The sequence below is a fragment of the Cannabis sativa genome, chromosome 9, assembly GCF_029168945.1.
Source record: "Cannabis sativa cultivar Pink pepper isolate KNU-18-1 chromosome 9, ASM2916894v1, whole genome shotgun sequence".
Lineage (NCBI taxonomy): Eukaryota > Viridiplantae > Streptophyta > Magnoliopsida > Rosales > Cannabaceae > Cannabis > Cannabis sativa.
The window spans coordinates 17,535,202-17,551,680 of NC_083609.1; the positions used below are offsets into that span (position 1 = coordinate 17,535,202).

Sequence of the window (16,479 nt, forward strand, 5' to 3'; positions counted from 1 at the left end):
AATGAAGTTGATATTTCATTTTCAAAAAAAATAATACTGCTAATATTTAAATTAATTATAAACATAAAAATAGTATTTTTTATTAAAATAAAACAAAATTAAATATCACAAAAAAATCTTGTATAAATTTAAAAAATAAAAAATAAATCATGAAACTCTCCACCTCTTTCCATGTCGAGCTAAGTTAAACAAATTTATTAAACCGATCAAACTCAGAAATGAATAAACAAATTTATCAAACATCATTTATCCTCTCCTCCACAACAAGCTCTTCCCTTCCATACCCGGCCAGTTAACCAACAACAAACAAACAACAAATGCTAATCCATGACTTTTCACTTTGAAATATCAATCTAACAAAACGAGTTAAAAGATCAAACTCTATTGGTAAACTTCCCTGTTGAAGCATTAATTGACTGACAATCACACTGCTAGGATAGAACCAATCATCGGTATTAACGGAGGAGGCAACGTTCCTGAGATGTTGTTAGAAGCCTAGTCCAACAGAGGAGAGAACCTGAAATCAAATGCAAGCTTTTCCATGAGATCACTTTTGCTAATAAAGATGCCATGACACAGTCAAAACAGCTAAGTTTATCTTTAGAAAGCATCGATGCGACATCAATACAGGTAAGATTACTCCTATCAGTTTCTCTATACACTATCTTTTAAAATACAACAAATTATATATATAATTTCCACCGGCGGTAAGTGTTTATTTTTTATAATCGCTCAGACCGCACCGTTATTTTGTGGTGCGGTTTTGAGGTCTTGTTTGGAAATATGCTAAATTAGCAAAAACCGCACCACCACCTCTACCCAAAACCTTATAATCATGGAGGGAAAAAAAATATATGTGAAGAAGTGGAAGAGTGAGATAAATAAGTGGGGAAAATAAGGAAAAGAGAAATGTGGAGAGAGAAAAAAAATGATGAAAACGTGAATATAGTAAGTACTACTAGTGATCCAAATTTGAACATTATCTTGTGAAACCTTCTTCTAGCATGGTGACTACAAAACCTGACTATATAATATAACAATCGAACTTGCACTGAAAAACATGACCATAGGATACCGAACTAATATTAGAATTTCCACCAATAAGGGGATAAGGAGCTTTATTTTAGTGTAGCTCACAGTCACACTTACTGTAAAAAGAAAGGTTTTAAATATTGTTGTATAAAAGATGTCCTATTTGTACATTTTTTTTAACCTCGTTCATTTTTTTTTCTTTAATGATTCAAGATTTCCGTCTATTTTACAAGTTCCACTTATCATCAATCATTGAATCTAGGTACTCAAAATTTTAACATTTTTCCTGTTTATTGCACAGCTCCATCTGTATAGAATTGCACAGCTAAATTTTAACTTTCAGCATCGCCCACAAGAGAAGTTGAAAAACAAGTAAAATTTTGACAAGTAATGGTTAAAACAAAAACAAATAGACACGTTGGAGAATGTTCCAGTTCAAATATAATAACAGTTTAGTTAACTCATAGGATTTTGTACATGTGAAACATGAAAGTACTAGCTAAAAGAGAGAAAATAATATCACCTCAACCTTGTACGAAAAACAATATAATTATAAATATAAATGAATGTTTGGTAAACATTTAAAATATAAACATTACATATGCAAAAGATACCTAATTAAGAAAATAGAGCTTTATTAGGAAATCAAAGTTCATGGGTAGTGTAGTAGTCACCAATATACAACGGCGAGCCATTGGTGCATTGTGCATATTTTGAGATGTCTAGCATGAGAGTTGAAAGAATAAAGGGGGATTTTACAAGTGTAGCACGGCCATGGACTTGGTCATGCACGATGAAGCATCAAATTCATGAGTTACATGATTTCTTGATATGTGATTCCACTGCATCTCCTTATCTGACACATCACATACAGTAAAAAAATCCAAGACTTGACCAAATATTTTGAACATTTCAATGCCAAATATTAGATTTCTATCAGCCATAAAAACAGCATTCCAATCCATTGGAGCATCAGGATGTACTGAAACCTCCGTCCAGGTAAGATACAAGAGATCCAGCTCCCACAGTTTTCTAACAGCCTTGTTTCTCCTTCCTATTTGACCATCCCCTTCACACCAAGAAACTGAGAGCATGAATAGCCGACCATTGCTAGATACAAGTTTTGGGTAGTACTCGTGAACTCGAGGTGGGAATGTTGTTTGGATACCGATCCAAAAACCCCTTTCTATATCATACCCTGCAAGTTTGTCAGTCTCAGAGTAAACGTAAAAGATCCCCTTGCAGACAACCCCAGAACAAACAACTCCAATATCTACAGGCAATCTTTGAATTTCTGTCCATTTATTTGACATTGAATCATATATTTCTCCAGAATCTAGGGGTTCATCCCAAGATCCATGACCACCAACAGCAATGAGAACAAACCTTTTGGAACTTCTCATCCCTGTTTGATCACTTCTTGGTCTGGCAAACTTGTATGACTTTCTACTGGGCAATGAAGTCTCATTTTCTTCAATTGAATTTCTGCTATGACGCCTCAAAGAGAGCCTATGAGGGTCTTCATAAACATCCGAGACCCCACCAATCCGTGTTCTGGGACGCCTATCTTGCCGACATATATGCATTTGGCCAACAGAAAAATCTGTACTCACCTCATGAATTCCCAAAATAGGTGAAGATCTTGCATGCTTCATAGGTGCAACTTTACGCCATGATTTAGTCAATGGGCTAAATAATATTACCCCTTTATGTATCTTGAATGAACTCCTATCTACCTTGCCAAAGTTTGTCAAGCTAGAACACCCGCCAACGATATAAATATCATCCTGGAAACTGGCAACAGAGAACAGGAACCTCCCTTTGAGAATGTTGGCATCTATCCTGTACCACTGCTCAAGGGACACATCCAATGCGTGAATTTCCCCAGAGCAATAACCATCTTTTACAGCACCAAACATAAACAACCATGGATTTTGATGTAAACCTTCACGTCTCATTTGCAGAAATCGACGAGTCGTAGTTAAGTGTCTCCATTTCTTGCAGACAAGCCGTGCAGTCATGAGACTGACCAGTGGGAGCCTCACTAAACACATTTCCAGTATGTCATCAGGAAGAAATATGTGCATTCTGCTGTTTCCTACTGACTCTTCAAGTTCAAAATCCTTTCTGTTATGTTTCTTCCAAAATCTCTCTTTCACCCCGTACGAGAAGCAATCAACACCAGTTTCCTCAGCACCGCATATCAGTTTATACCCCTTACCTTCATCACTAGCACTTGACCTCCTCCTGCTACTCGGATCTCCAAATTCATCACTTGTGTCAGCCCCTACTTTGCAGCCACCACCTATACCATATAAAGTTAAACATCTAATAGATATTCCCTTAACAGCATCGTCTTCCTCTGATGCACTTCTATGGTTCTTCTTCCTCAACTTCTGGCTGACACTTCTTACCAGCCGTTTTGACACACTCAGTGCTTCAAAATCTTGACTAAGTGATTGTTCTCCAGTCAGTCTCTCAGAAAACATTCTTTAGAAGTGTCCTTTGCAGTTATCAACACTTACCCCATCACAGACTTCAAAGCTTCTTTCTTCACCAGTGATGACAAAACCTGGTACATGTAAAACCATACAATAGTCATTTATCAAGATTGATAACTAAAACAATCTCACGCAAGCTTATGGCTTTATGTTTGGAAGTTGGATTTTGGCGAGGAAAGAAAAAGGTAGGGAAAATGTAGGACATAAAAAAGGGAAAAAAAATTATCATATTTGGTATGGAAAGAAAAATTGTATAGAAAAACACTCAAATCAAAAAAATTTTCCATTTCAAACTTGAAATTTTGATTTATTTTTTTGTTCTCCACACTTTTTTTTCCTACATTTTCCCTACCCTTCTCTTTTCTCACCAAAATCCAACTTCCAAACATAGCCTAAAAAGAATTTTACAACTATTTAACAAAACAAAGAGTATCCCATCACTATTTCTCAGTTCATTTAATAAAACATCAGTAGAGCCAACATAACAATACCAAAACAATAGACCAAAAACACAACACAAAATCAGAAGAATGCAAATCTCAAACCAACAAAAAAGAGGTATCCGCAACATAAAATCAAAAGAAGCAGAGTACAAACCTACAAAACTTTACTGTTATTGGATCCCAAGCATTTGTAGCTTTATCAATATCTAATAACATATCTATAGCTTTGTACCAATGCCACTGCACCCATTCTAAAGTATGTACAGTAAAATTAAATATCAAGCAAAAGTAAATTGATGCAGTTATACTTGTAAATTGGGAGTTAAAGTGTATAATTGGTTGGATATAAATGTTTACTTGTCTATACCAAAACTAAAATCAGCGTCTCGAATAAGCAATCAAAACTAAAGGAAAATCAAAAGGTGGGCACTGGGAAGAATGAGGAAACTCAGCTCCATTTGGATGCTTACCCAACTACTCAATACGATTTTCCAAAATTTCATTAAATTTCCATCAATTCCTCCCTCCACTGCAATCTGGCCAAAAATAACATATTTTAATAATTTTAATTATAAAAAATATCCTAACCCAATCCTCTCTAAAATTAAATCTGTTGGCAAATCAAAAAAATGAACATGGACCCATAAAAATCCAATCTTCACAGGTTGTTATACATAAGGCAAACAATCTCAGAATCGACAACAGCCATCTGTGTAGTATTACAAAATCATAGAAAGTTGCAAGTTCAACTTGACCAAAATTAACGATAGAAAATAAAGAAGAAACAAAAACTGACACAATCATAGCTGAAATAAAAAATCAAACTAATCAAGTTAATTAAAGGCATTTGAGTAACCTTTTTCCTATTTGGGTCAAATCGTTTTTTTTCTTTTGAAACTGGACTCCCAGCTTATTAACCCAAGAGGGACTCATACCTCAGGCCTTGTGCGAGCAAACCATGGTCATCAAAATATTAAAGCGAAATTATCAAAGTCATGGCATGTTATAATCGCATATATATATACAAGAATCAGAATGATTGAATTATTAATATAGCCACCATCAATTCATTGAGACAAATGTCTCTTTACTCACTCTTTATATTTTTTCTTCTTTTTTATTAGGGTTCTCTTTCAACACTTATGGTACTAACCCGAAACTTTATATGGCATTTGATACTACTAATTCCATTTGGGAACTGAATCCAAACATACAACTTATAATACACTCAGCAGTCAGCACAATATACTCCACAACCAGCATAAATGAACCCAGAAGTTGAAATATTATGGAGAAATTATGGAAAAGAAGATTATTATTAGCTTTCTATAAAGAAAAAATAATATATCATGAAGCCTTTTTATCTCTTGAGAAATTTGGATTCCACAGTCAAAAAAAGTCAATGGTCCAGATTGTTCTTAGTGATTATTGTTGTGGAAAGGAAATTTGAGCATACATACTTGAAAATACTCTATTAAGAAAAAATATCCTAAAGTTAAACATCAATAGAAACTATACTCTTATTTTGTACGGACAATATTGGAAACTATACTCTTTTTTTGTACAGACTACGTACAATGGAAACTATACTTATGAATGTAACCTGGACCAAATACACATCAGACAATTTTCTCTCTTTGGTTCTTCTCTTTCTCTCTCACAATACTACATCCAAATATTCTCACTACCACTTCATCAATCTTTTTATATTTTCCTTCAAAAGCAACACAAAGATTCAAGCTGTCCAATTAAAACACCATATTTATTGAAGGTGATGTGTATTAAAACATAAATATGTTTTTTATAGAACCGTACTGTTTAATTATTTGGACAATTGTTTTTTCTTTTTTTTTTTCAAATTTGAAATTTGTTTACATTTAGAGTTTCTTTTGATAATTTTTTATGGAATTTGATGCAAATTTAATCAAAAATTCCTTTAAACAATGGAAAGTTCTTTTAATACAATTTGGATAAAAATTCGATGAAACCTTTTTCTTCATATGCAAATTAGATTTAGCTTAAGATTTCCTTCTAATGGAATTTCAATGGAAATTAGGTGTAAATTGTTAGATTTGAATTACCAAAGTAACCACAAAACCATAAAAATATTTATGCTTTAAACATAAACGCACCATTGAAGAAATAAATAATTTCATACAAGCTAGAACAAACACTCCTCAAATCTAGATAACAAACTTTTGTGGATTTACAAGCATCGCTTTTCAATATATTTATGAATTATGCATATTTTATAAAATATTTTTAAGCATTTATGCTCAAATTTCCCTTTATAAATACTAACATTTTACTTTAAACAAAAAAAAAGAAAAAAGAAAAAAACTGCATCAATGCTCAAGTTCTCCAAACTCAGCTCCAAGTCTCATCTAGACGTTAGCTCAAATTATCAAATCATAATCAAATCAATGATCAAATGGGTTTTTTTTTTTATAAGAATTCAAACATTAAGTGATGATTAAATGACAGATAAGCCACGCAAATTATCATCTCTTGATATCATGCTTATTTTCCCCAAATTAGCATAAAAAAGCAGAAACAAACATGAGTTCAACGCTTTTATTCATAATTTCATATTAGCCTCCCTAAATGATACAAACATATAAGTATATTTCAATGTTACATTAGCAAAGAGGACAAAATAAGAAAAAGAAGATAATTTACTTGGTGTTAGCGATGACCATCATAATCAAAAGCATCTGAATGTTGGTGCAAGCAAATGCTCCTTCTGGAAATGAAGAGTTCAAACCCCAATTAGGGTAACTCTTAGTAGTTCATCTTCTTCTTGGTATCGTTGGTAGAAAAAGACAACTAAAGGTCGTATGTTCTGTCTGATTTCAACTTTCTAAGCATCAATTAATCTGTATTCAAAATACCAGATCACTGCAGCTACAAGCCACAATGACCCAATTAAATTAGTTCCACGTTTTTAAATGTGTGTATAAATTTATGTTGGCATCCAAAAGAAGCATTTGATTGATAGGCTGAAACCATACTTCTGAACTTTGGAGCTATTAAGAGCAGACTGTAAGCTTAAAAAAGCATTTGCTTCTAATTAATTCATTTAGAAAATAACCATAGCATTCTACTTTACTGCGCAAAAGAAGTAGAAAAATTATTTAAAAAGAAAAACCAAACATCAAGGTGTACATTTTTCAAGAGACATAACATTCAAAATTATATAGCAACGGAATAATATTACCAGAAGAACCATCATTGGTATGCTTAATCAAAAACCCAGATTCATCTTTGCAAACTAGATAATAATCATTGACTTCAAAACTTCATATTCCAACATTTAACAAAATGAAAATCTTGGCGAAACTGAAAACCATCTAAGAACAATTCCATTTTCGGAGTAAAATGTTACACGCATCAAGCATTCAAACCATTAACCTAAATCTCACATCAAAATACAGCGATAGTAAAATCCAAAAAATACAAGAAATCTGAGAGTAAAGTTATTTCAAAATTGAAATGTGAAATAATAATCACCTGGTCCTTGTGTGATCGTGATCAAGGAGTTGCCGCAATTGCTTGCCTCGGACCAGGAAGGAAAACTCGCCGTCGAGTTAAAAAGAGAAGGATCGAGGTGAGAGTGCCAGCCACTGGCTCAGTCTGGCGAGAGAGGTGGTGGAGGGCTTTAAGGCTTTTTCTTTTTCTTTTTCTGCTCATAAAATTTAGGAAAAAAAAAAGTTGATGGTGGAAAATCAGTAAGAAATCAAATTCAGGCGACTGATAGTGGCCATTTTCATTTCGAATTAAAATGTTGGCTGGATCGTCGTCAAGCGAAGATCCAGTGAAGCTGTTCTTGCTTTTCGATTCAACTTTAGTTTCTTTAGCTTCAACTATGAAAAAAAAAAACTGAAGATAAATTGTAGCAAAGAATTGAAAGAAAGAAAAGATAATAATAATAAGCAGACAGTCACAGATGATCAAAACCACCGGACTTCTAGGGTTTGTTTCACATAGTTTTAAGAGAATTCTAATTCTTCTTTATTAGTTATAACCCTTCAAAAAGGGATTATCAATATTCCCCTTTTTTTAAGCCGTTGATTAAGAGTTTGAGGAGGAGCGCAGGATAAGAATACTACTCTGTTTCACATTGAATTAAACATCTCCATTTGGTTGATTTCGAGTGGAAATCTTTAATATTTGATATGAAACTTGGTTGTGCTTTATGTTTCCTACGAAAGGAGGGTAAGTATTTGTTCTGATCTTTAAATTAGTATTTAAAAAAAAAAAATAATGACCAATATCATTAATAATTGACCTCCCAAAAATAAAATAATGAATAGTCATCTAGCAAAATAAAATAAGTTGTTAATCCATTCATTAACCATGTGCTTTCTTGTTATAGTACTCTTCAAAAGTTCTGCAATTGGGTCTCTCAATGTATCTCTACCTCATCCCTCAATATCTGTCTTAATGGGGGACAGATTAAGTCGATTAAACCCTCTTACGGTCTTCGACAGGAGATCCTTTGTCTCCTTACCTATTTATTTAGGCTGCTGAAGTTTTATCTAGGTTGTTAGAGGATGCTCTGAGTAAAGGCGATATTAAGGGTATAAGGCTCAGTAGGGGAGGTCCAGTTATCTCTCATATCTTTTTTGCGGATGACTTAATTCTTGTTGGCAAAGCTAACTTGATGGAAGCTAGAAACTACTGGCATTGTCTTGAGAGATTCTGCTCTTGGTCGGGGCAACGAGTTAGCAAATTAAGAACCTCGATTTTCTTTAGCAAAAATACTTTCAATGGATTGAAAAGAGGGATCAAGGAAGCTTTGGGGATTGGATTTCCTGAGGGTAACATTAAGTACATGGGTCTTCCCTTTTTCCACTCTAGACAAAAGGATGCGGATTTCAACTTCATACTGGATAATCTCACTTCTAAGTTGCAAGGTTGGAAAGCAAAGACCTTATCTAAGGCGGGGCAAGCTACCCTTATCAAGTCTGTGGGCCTGTCCTTGCCTTTGTATGCTATGCAAACTACCAAACTCTCTAATCGAATTGTCACAAGAATTGACGCTTTGGTGCGTGATTTCTGGTGGGGTTTTGAAAAAGGCAACAATGGTCTTCACCTAAAAGCATGGGATAAGCTTTGCCTCCCCAAGTCTCTTGGGGGCCTTGGTTTCCGAAAAACTAGGGAGATGAACCAGGCTTTTCTGGCGAAGTGGGGGTGGAACATTCTTAATGGTTCTCAGTCTCTATGTTGCCGAATTTTGGCAGCTAAATACCTTAGAGGGAAGGATTTCATTAACTGTAGCTATAAAATTCAGATACTTGGTTCTGGAAAAATGTTGTTAAAGCCAAGTCAATTTTAAGGAATGGTGCCTGTAAATTGGTGGTTGATGGTACGAATACTAATATGTGGCGGGATCCCTGGTTTCCGCATATCAAAATTTATGTCCAAAACCAAGTGGTACCTCTAATTCTAAGTTCAACAGAGTGGTCGATCTTATTACCATCAGTGGTGAATGGGATATCCATAAATTGAATGGCCTTCTCGATCTAGAAACGGTTTTTGCAATCTTAAAAGGGGGTAACCCCTCTGGCCAGGGTAATGATAAATGGATTTGGACTCTTGAAAGTAATGGTCGTTTTTCGTGCAAATCTGCCTACCTGGCTCAGGCTTTGGAAAGGGCTCCCCATTATGAGGTTGCCCCTTCGCTCTGGAACAAGCTATGGAATAGTAAAATTTTGGAGCGTCATAAAATTCTTTGGTGGTGCATCTTGTCTAGCGCTCTCCCAACCCGAGCGGTGATCAGGAAAAGGTTTCATATTGAGGATGTCAAATGCCCTTTATGTGGTTTGGTGGAGGAGTTTATGGAACATCTTTTCTTGTCCTACGATGTGGCTTTCCATCTTTGGTGGTCTTCTCCTTAGGGTATTTATTCTGTGTGTGACTCTGATATTCGCATGTGGGGCTGGGTAAAATTTATCTGGGATCTTAAATAGAGAGGAATTCCTGCTGATGAGGTTTTCCTTTATGCTTCGATTGTTGTTGACACCATTTGGCGAATACGAAATGACAAGGTACATAATGAATCTTCTATTGATGTGAAGAAGTGTATTGACTCTATTTGTACTTCATTTGCAGATTTACATGCTTCTATTTTCCCTTCCCCTACTTCGAGCCTGAAGGAGGAGTGGCATCCCCCCCTCTCAGGATTGGATTAAGCTGAATTGTGATGTTAAAGTAGGGTTAGAAAGTAAGTGTATTGCAGTTGTGACCAGGAACCATCTGGGTAAGGTGATTTGGGTTCAAACATCTCGGTTGGAGTTTTCTAATGCGTTATGCGAAGAAGCGACGACTTGCTATCTGGCTTTATCGGTTGCTAGGGATATTGGGTCGTCTAATTTTGTCATTGTGGAGAGCGACTCGAGGGTGGTCATCAATGCTCTTAATGGGAAGGAGTCCCACTGGGCAATTCATAACTACGTCTTTGTAATAGTTACTCTCCCTTATTTAACAGTTATATTTATTCTAATATTAGTAGAACTTATAACTTTATTTCCCATAACGTGGCTAAGTGGGCATTTTCCCACCAGAGGTTTGGTGTTATTCCGATATATACCATTCCTATTAACATTTTATGTAATGACCGCGAGGTCTAACTATTTCATTTATCAATAATACGCTTTTATTCAAAAAAAAAAAAAAAGAGGAGGAGGGATTTCCTCCAACTAAGTACAATCAGTGTCCACCGTAAGAGCGTGCTTAGCTAACAAATGAGCATCATTATTAGTAGACATGTAGGCATGAGAGATCTGAACTCCAGAGAAATTGGACACTAAAAGAGATATCCGCTAACAGACTATGAAAAATCAAAAATATTAACTTGATTAGACTGCAATCCTTTCATCACCATAAGAGAATCCGTCTCAATATAGTGAATAGGTAACTAGAGATCTTTAATCCATTGCAAACTATACATCAAAGTCATTGCCTCCATGACCTTTAACCGAAAAGAACTAGGAAAAGGCTTCGCCTTAGCAGCAATGATCTTACCGCTATAGTTTCGTAATACTGCACCAAAGCCAGAGGTGTGTGTCATTGAGTTAATGACAACATCAGTATTGAGTTTCAGCCTACCCAATGGTGGATTCATCCAATGAGGAGTTGATTGTGTTGCTCTTGATGAGGAAGAGGCAGTAGTGCATTCTTTTTTAGATGAAAATTTTGCGGCATAGAATTCATCTAAGGAGGACATAGCAAAGAAAAGCAACACATCAAAAGGTATTGGCATAGATCCATGTCTTTCTTTATTACGTTCAGTCCAAATTCCCCAAAGAATACAAGCAAATTGCTCAAGTTGGAGAGAAGTCCATTCCTCAAACACCTACAATAAAAGTGTCTTGAGACCCATTTGTTTGTATAAGATATCATCAAGAGAAAAGGTGGATGCTTCCCAAACTCATTTGACTCGTCTGCAGTAAAGTAAGGCATGTACAGTGGTCTCCCTTTCACAACCGCATAGTGTACGCAGAGTCACTAATGTGCCTGGTGTGAAGGACGTCGGCTACTGGTAGACAGTCGTGGATAGCTCGCCAAAGAAAAATTCAAACCATTTGAAGGAATAGAAAGGCCCCAAAATTTTTTCCACCACTGTGTAGTAGATAATGTACTAACTGAAGGCTGATGCTCTTCAAGGATAGAAGCCAGTTTATAGCTTGATTTGACTGAGTAATTTCCAGTAGATTCCTGATGCCAAATAAGTTAATCTTGTTGTTCAAAGATGGTTAATGGTATACATAGAATTTTCTCCACGTCAAAATCTAAAAACAGAGATTTTAGAAGAGGAAGATCTCATTTCCAATTTTCATTAATTAATTCAGAAACTTTCATATTAACATTAGTATTTCTGAATACAAGTGGTTGCAAATAAGTAATACCAGGTAATCACGGGTCTGAAGCACAACAAATAGAATCACCATTGCTAACCTTTTGACGCAAACCGTTTGATAGAAGTTCCTTATCCCAAACAATACCTCTCCATGCTAAAGATGGATAGCAACCAAGATCAGGTTCTAGGAAGGAGTTATGTTTGAAGTATCTCTATTTAAGAATTTGACTGAGAGGAGAGGAAGGATTGGAGAAGATACTGTTGGAATTTATTTTACCAGGATCTTAGATCTACTCACAAGTATGTTTATTAACATCCTAAATATGAACTTTCTAAAACGATGAAATAAACACATATAAAGTTTATGAAACCTTACATTGGTTGCAGCGGAATATAATGACTCCTTCCGTTCAGATATCTAGCCCTTGATTCCTTTCTGTAGCAGAGCATTATCAATATCTGAACCTGGATCTCTTTCTCTGAATCTTTGATGCTGAAACTCCTTCTTGCTGAAGTCTTTCTTCACGATCTTCCTCACTATGATTTGAGGTATCACTTGCTGCGTGTGGGCACTACTCTCACACTAAGATTTTCGAAATTGAAGAGGGAAGGAGAAAGAGAAGGGTCAGCCAAAGATAGGGAGAGAGAAGGCTCAGTTTTTTTTTTTCTGAATCAGAAGTGTAGAAATTTAAGTGTAAATTTCCTGAAGCCTTCACTATCTATTTATAGCATTCCACTAGGGTTAGGTTTGAATTATTTGGCATTAAAATAATGAAAAAATCAGTTTAAATTTCCTACAAAAGTGGCTGGCCCTATACAAGTGGATTTGGGCCTCACTTTTTGTAATTTTACACTTTTATCTTTTCTGCATCTGATTTTCTCAAAAACGCCAATTTTCTAATTCAACCATTTAAATGCCAATTCTAACTATTTAATAACTATAAATAATTATTAAATGATATTGTCATTTATCATATTTATTAATTGAACCATACAAAGTATCATAATTAACAAATATGCCCCTAAAACTCTTTCTTTACAATTTCACCCTTACTTAGTGAAAAAAATTCACAAATAGACATAGTCTAATTTGAGAATTATAATTGATTAATCAAAACCAATTATATGAGTCTTACAAGCAATATTATCTCAACTAGTGCGGGGACCATGGGTCTATATAACCGAGCTTCCAATAAGTAGATCAAGAATTTATTACTAAAATTCACTAACTTATTAATTCTTCGTTGAATCCACGCATAGAACTTAGAATTGCACTCTCAGTTATATAGAATGATCTATATGTTCCACCATATAGACACATCATTAGTTATCCATTGTTATAATCCTAATGTGATCACTGATCCTCTATATGAATGATCTACACTGTAAAGGGATTAAATTACCGTTACACCCTATAATGTATTTATTCCTTAAAACACTTGACCCCGTATAAATGATATTTCAGCTTATGTGAAATGAGTACTCCACCATTTATGTTCGTTTGGTCAAGCTCGAAGGAGATCATCCTTTGCTTACTATTCGCCAGATAAAAGCTATAGACTCCATGTTTATGCTAGCGCTCCCACTCAATTGCACTACCGTGTTCCCAAAATGTACGTATCACCCTGACCTAAAAGTAGGCTTAACTAACAAGTCAAAGAACACGAATAGCCTCTCGAGATTGAGCCTAATCATATCAGGATTAAGATCATTTGATCTAGGATCAACTAGGCGATATTGACTTGAATAGATATTACGGTAAGTTTAATAAATCTAAGTCAAAGTTCAATATCGGTCCCTTTCGATGCATACTCCATGCATCCAACCTGAGCTTTACTTTAACCAATGCTCTGGAAAGAACATAGCATTTCTCCAAATGCAAGTAAACTCTGTTGTAGATTATCATATCAGTAAAACCCTATGTCTGATAAATCTAGGAAACTTTATTCACATAGTCATGTTTACTTTCCAATGTGTTGACAGCACAATAAACAGGATTAAGTATGTGAAATGGGTTTCAGATGAATTTATACATTATGTACATATAATCATGAAATAAATCATGTGAACCATGCAACATTAAATGTTATTTCTGATCTATATTAATAAGTAAATCTGATTATATTGAAATGAGTTTTATTTAGGTCATAAAACCCAACAAACTCCCACTTGCACTAATATAAAACAAAAAGTGTGTTTCAAATAATCTCAACACCTTGATATACAAATCAAGTGTAGTAGTAGTAAACTCCTCGTAATAGGATCTGAAAGGTTGAATTAACCACAACCTTTTCTCCACCATTACTCTTCCTTTAATCACAAAATCATTGATAATGTGAAATTCCTCTCTATATGTCTACTCTCTTGGGATAATGGATTCTATATCTTTGGCAACTACTTTTGGGTTAATCAGGAAATTAACACTAGTAGTTAAGGTAATTTGGAATGATGCCAAAAATGTATAGAACTTTCCTTAGACTGAATAAGTACCTTTCCTGCAACTTTAACATTCAGTCCCTCTCTAGTAGACCTAGAGACTTCAGATAGGTTTTTACACTTCTCCAAAATCACTATTCCACCCCCAGAGTAACCACCATTTTATCAGAAAGATTTACTAGCACAAAGGCAAATTTTGAAATCTGATATGGTGTTGTCTAAGAGTTTTAAACACACCCTTATAGACTAACATATAGTTCCTCTTCTTAATCTTAAGATTTACTTGATTGTCTTCCAATGTTCTTCTCTTGGATTAATCTGATACCTACTCATTACTCCCACTCAACAGCAGGTGTCTGGTCTAAGGCATACTAAAGCATGTCTAAGACCTCTCACTGTTGATTTAAGAATGGCTTTATCTTTTCTGGAATAGTTGAGACTTTTCCTTAGATAAATAAAATCTATACCTAAGAAGTTGTGAAGCTTCTATAGATTGCCATTAGAAAGAAAATGCTTCTGTTAGGCTAAAATTAGTCTAAGATTCGGGTCATATTTCGGTTAGTTTTCACTCTTTGTTTCTAGTTTTAGGGCTATATTACGCTTGATTCTTTTGTTTCAGGTCCTCGGGCATTTAAAGAAAGTATGTACAAGAATTGAGGAAAAATGGTGAAAGAATCGAGAAGAAAAACCAAAATTGGTGTCGCTGCATGTTCCCGTCGCGACGGGGAATTTGCCAGTCGCGACGGGAACTGGCAGAAAGTTTCAAAAAATTCGAAGTTGAACTCCCGTCGCGACGGGGGCTTTGCCAGTCGCGACGGGGACCCTTATGACGGGATTTTTGGGCAGTTTCATAATTTCACGAATTTTAAAGATGAGAATTGGTTTAAATAGTAAGGGTTCGTGAAAATTAGAGAGTATTCAGAATTGGAACCCTAGAAACAAAGGAGGAGGCTAGAAGAGCGGCTTGTGGCGACCCGGATCAATTGCTTCAACTAGTTCTTTCTCTTCTCTTTAATTTTTCTATGTTCTTTTCTATTTCAATGTTAATTATGGATTTGATTATGGATGTTTTGAACTAAACTCCTATTTAGGGAGAATGATGAATGTTGTTTAAGTTTTTCATAGTTAATGATTAATTGCCATTCCTCCACCTTGATTGTGAATACTATTCATATTTGTGTTTAATTTCCATGTGCAAGATTGATCACATTTTACATGTTTTATGATCTCAATTCGAAATCTGAAAAGTGAGAATTGAGAATGCTAAAATTGGATAGTCTAGGTTTTGATGTGAAACGAAAGTATTTACATAGCCTTTGTGACATTTAGATTATTGCTTAATGCTGATTTCATGTTAGTTTAATTAAGAGATTAATTAGAGAGCATGAGATTTAGAACCTAGAAGATCTGAAAAGAGCTAGGTTAATTCATAATCTGTCATTCACTTCAAGAGAAGGATAGCAATTAGACATTAAATTGGTAACTTAACAACAGGATTCGTCTCCCTATTTTCTTATCTTGATTAATCTTCCTTTGTTGTTTTTAATTTTCTGAATTGTCTTATTGAATTCATAAAAAGTATTCTTTTACCAGATAGAATCAATAGTATAATTTAGTAGTAATTAGTCCAATTCCCTGTGGTTCGACCTCACCTGTGTGAGTTTACTACTTGATTGCGTATACTTGCATAGTGATTATAAAATTAGCAACAAGTTTTTGGCGCCGTTGAAAAGTGTTGGCCAAAAGAATCCGCTCTGCAACACCTTGGCAGCTGTTCTAGTTCCACTGAAGTGTCCCCCACATGGTAGAGCATGACAGTGATTAAGAATAGAGTACATCTCCTCTTCAGGCACACACCTTCTTATTATCTGATCTGCACAGTGCTTGTAGAGGATTGGCTCTTCCCAGTAGTAGTGTTTCACCTCAGAAAAGAATTTCTTTAGTTGTTGTCGAGATAGCTCAGGAGGAGTGATATTGGCAGCCAAGAAGTTAACATAATCAGCATACCATGGTACCATCAGACTTTCCCTCACACTAAAGAGTTGTTCATCGGGAAATTGTTCATTTATTTGTACCTCTTTCGTATTCTGACTTTCTTCCAGCTCTAGTCTTAACAAGTGATCTGCTACCAGGTTCTCTGTACCCTTCTTATCTTTTATGTCTAGATCAAATTCTTGCAAAAGAAGAACCCATCGAATTAGTCTTG

The 16,479-nt window shown here is 35.1% G+C and overlaps 2 protein-coding genes across 5 annotated transcripts; one reads left to right on the top strand and one right to left on the bottom strand.

The window, feature by feature from the left end:
* Window positions 1-1,562: 1,562 nt before the first annotated feature.
* LOC115722835 (F-box/kelch-repeat protein At5g42350) lies at window positions 1,563-8,112 on the bottom strand. Of its 4 annotated transcripts, none has more exons than XM_061103682.1 (4): window positions 7,487-8,025; window positions 6,656-6,852; window positions 4,447-4,512; window positions 1,563-3,604 (listed from the first exon to the last, which is right to left on the bottom strand). In XM_061103682.1, exon 4 carries the CDS (start codon window positions 3,519-3,521, stop codon window positions 1,788-1,790), a length of 1,734 nt encoding a protein of 577 aa, XP_060959665.1. In that variant the 5' UTR covers window positions 3,522-3,604; window positions 4,447-4,512; window positions 6,656-6,852; window positions 7,487-8,025; the 3' UTR covers window positions 1,563-1,787. The 4 variants fall into 4 exon arrangements, with proteins under 4 accessions (XP_060959665.1, XP_030508033.1, XP_030508034.1 ...); XM_030652173.2 differs by having other exon boundaries at window positions 6,656-6,880; window positions 7,487-7,998; XM_030652174.2 differs by lacking the exon at window positions 4,447-4,512 and having other exon boundaries at window positions 7,487-8,112.
* A 220-nt stretch (window positions 8,113-8,332) lies between these two features.
* Window positions 8,333-10,170, top strand: LOC133031276 (uncharacterized). Its single transcript, XM_061104746.1, has 4 exons — window positions 8,333-8,386; window positions 8,499-9,289; window positions 9,462-9,648; window positions 9,949-10,170. Exons 1-4 carry the CDS (start codon window positions 8,333-8,335, stop codon window positions 10,168-10,170), a joined length of 1,254 nt encoding a protein of 417 aa, XP_060960729.1.
* The last annotated feature ends 6,309 nt before the right edge of the window (window positions 10,171-16,479 follow it).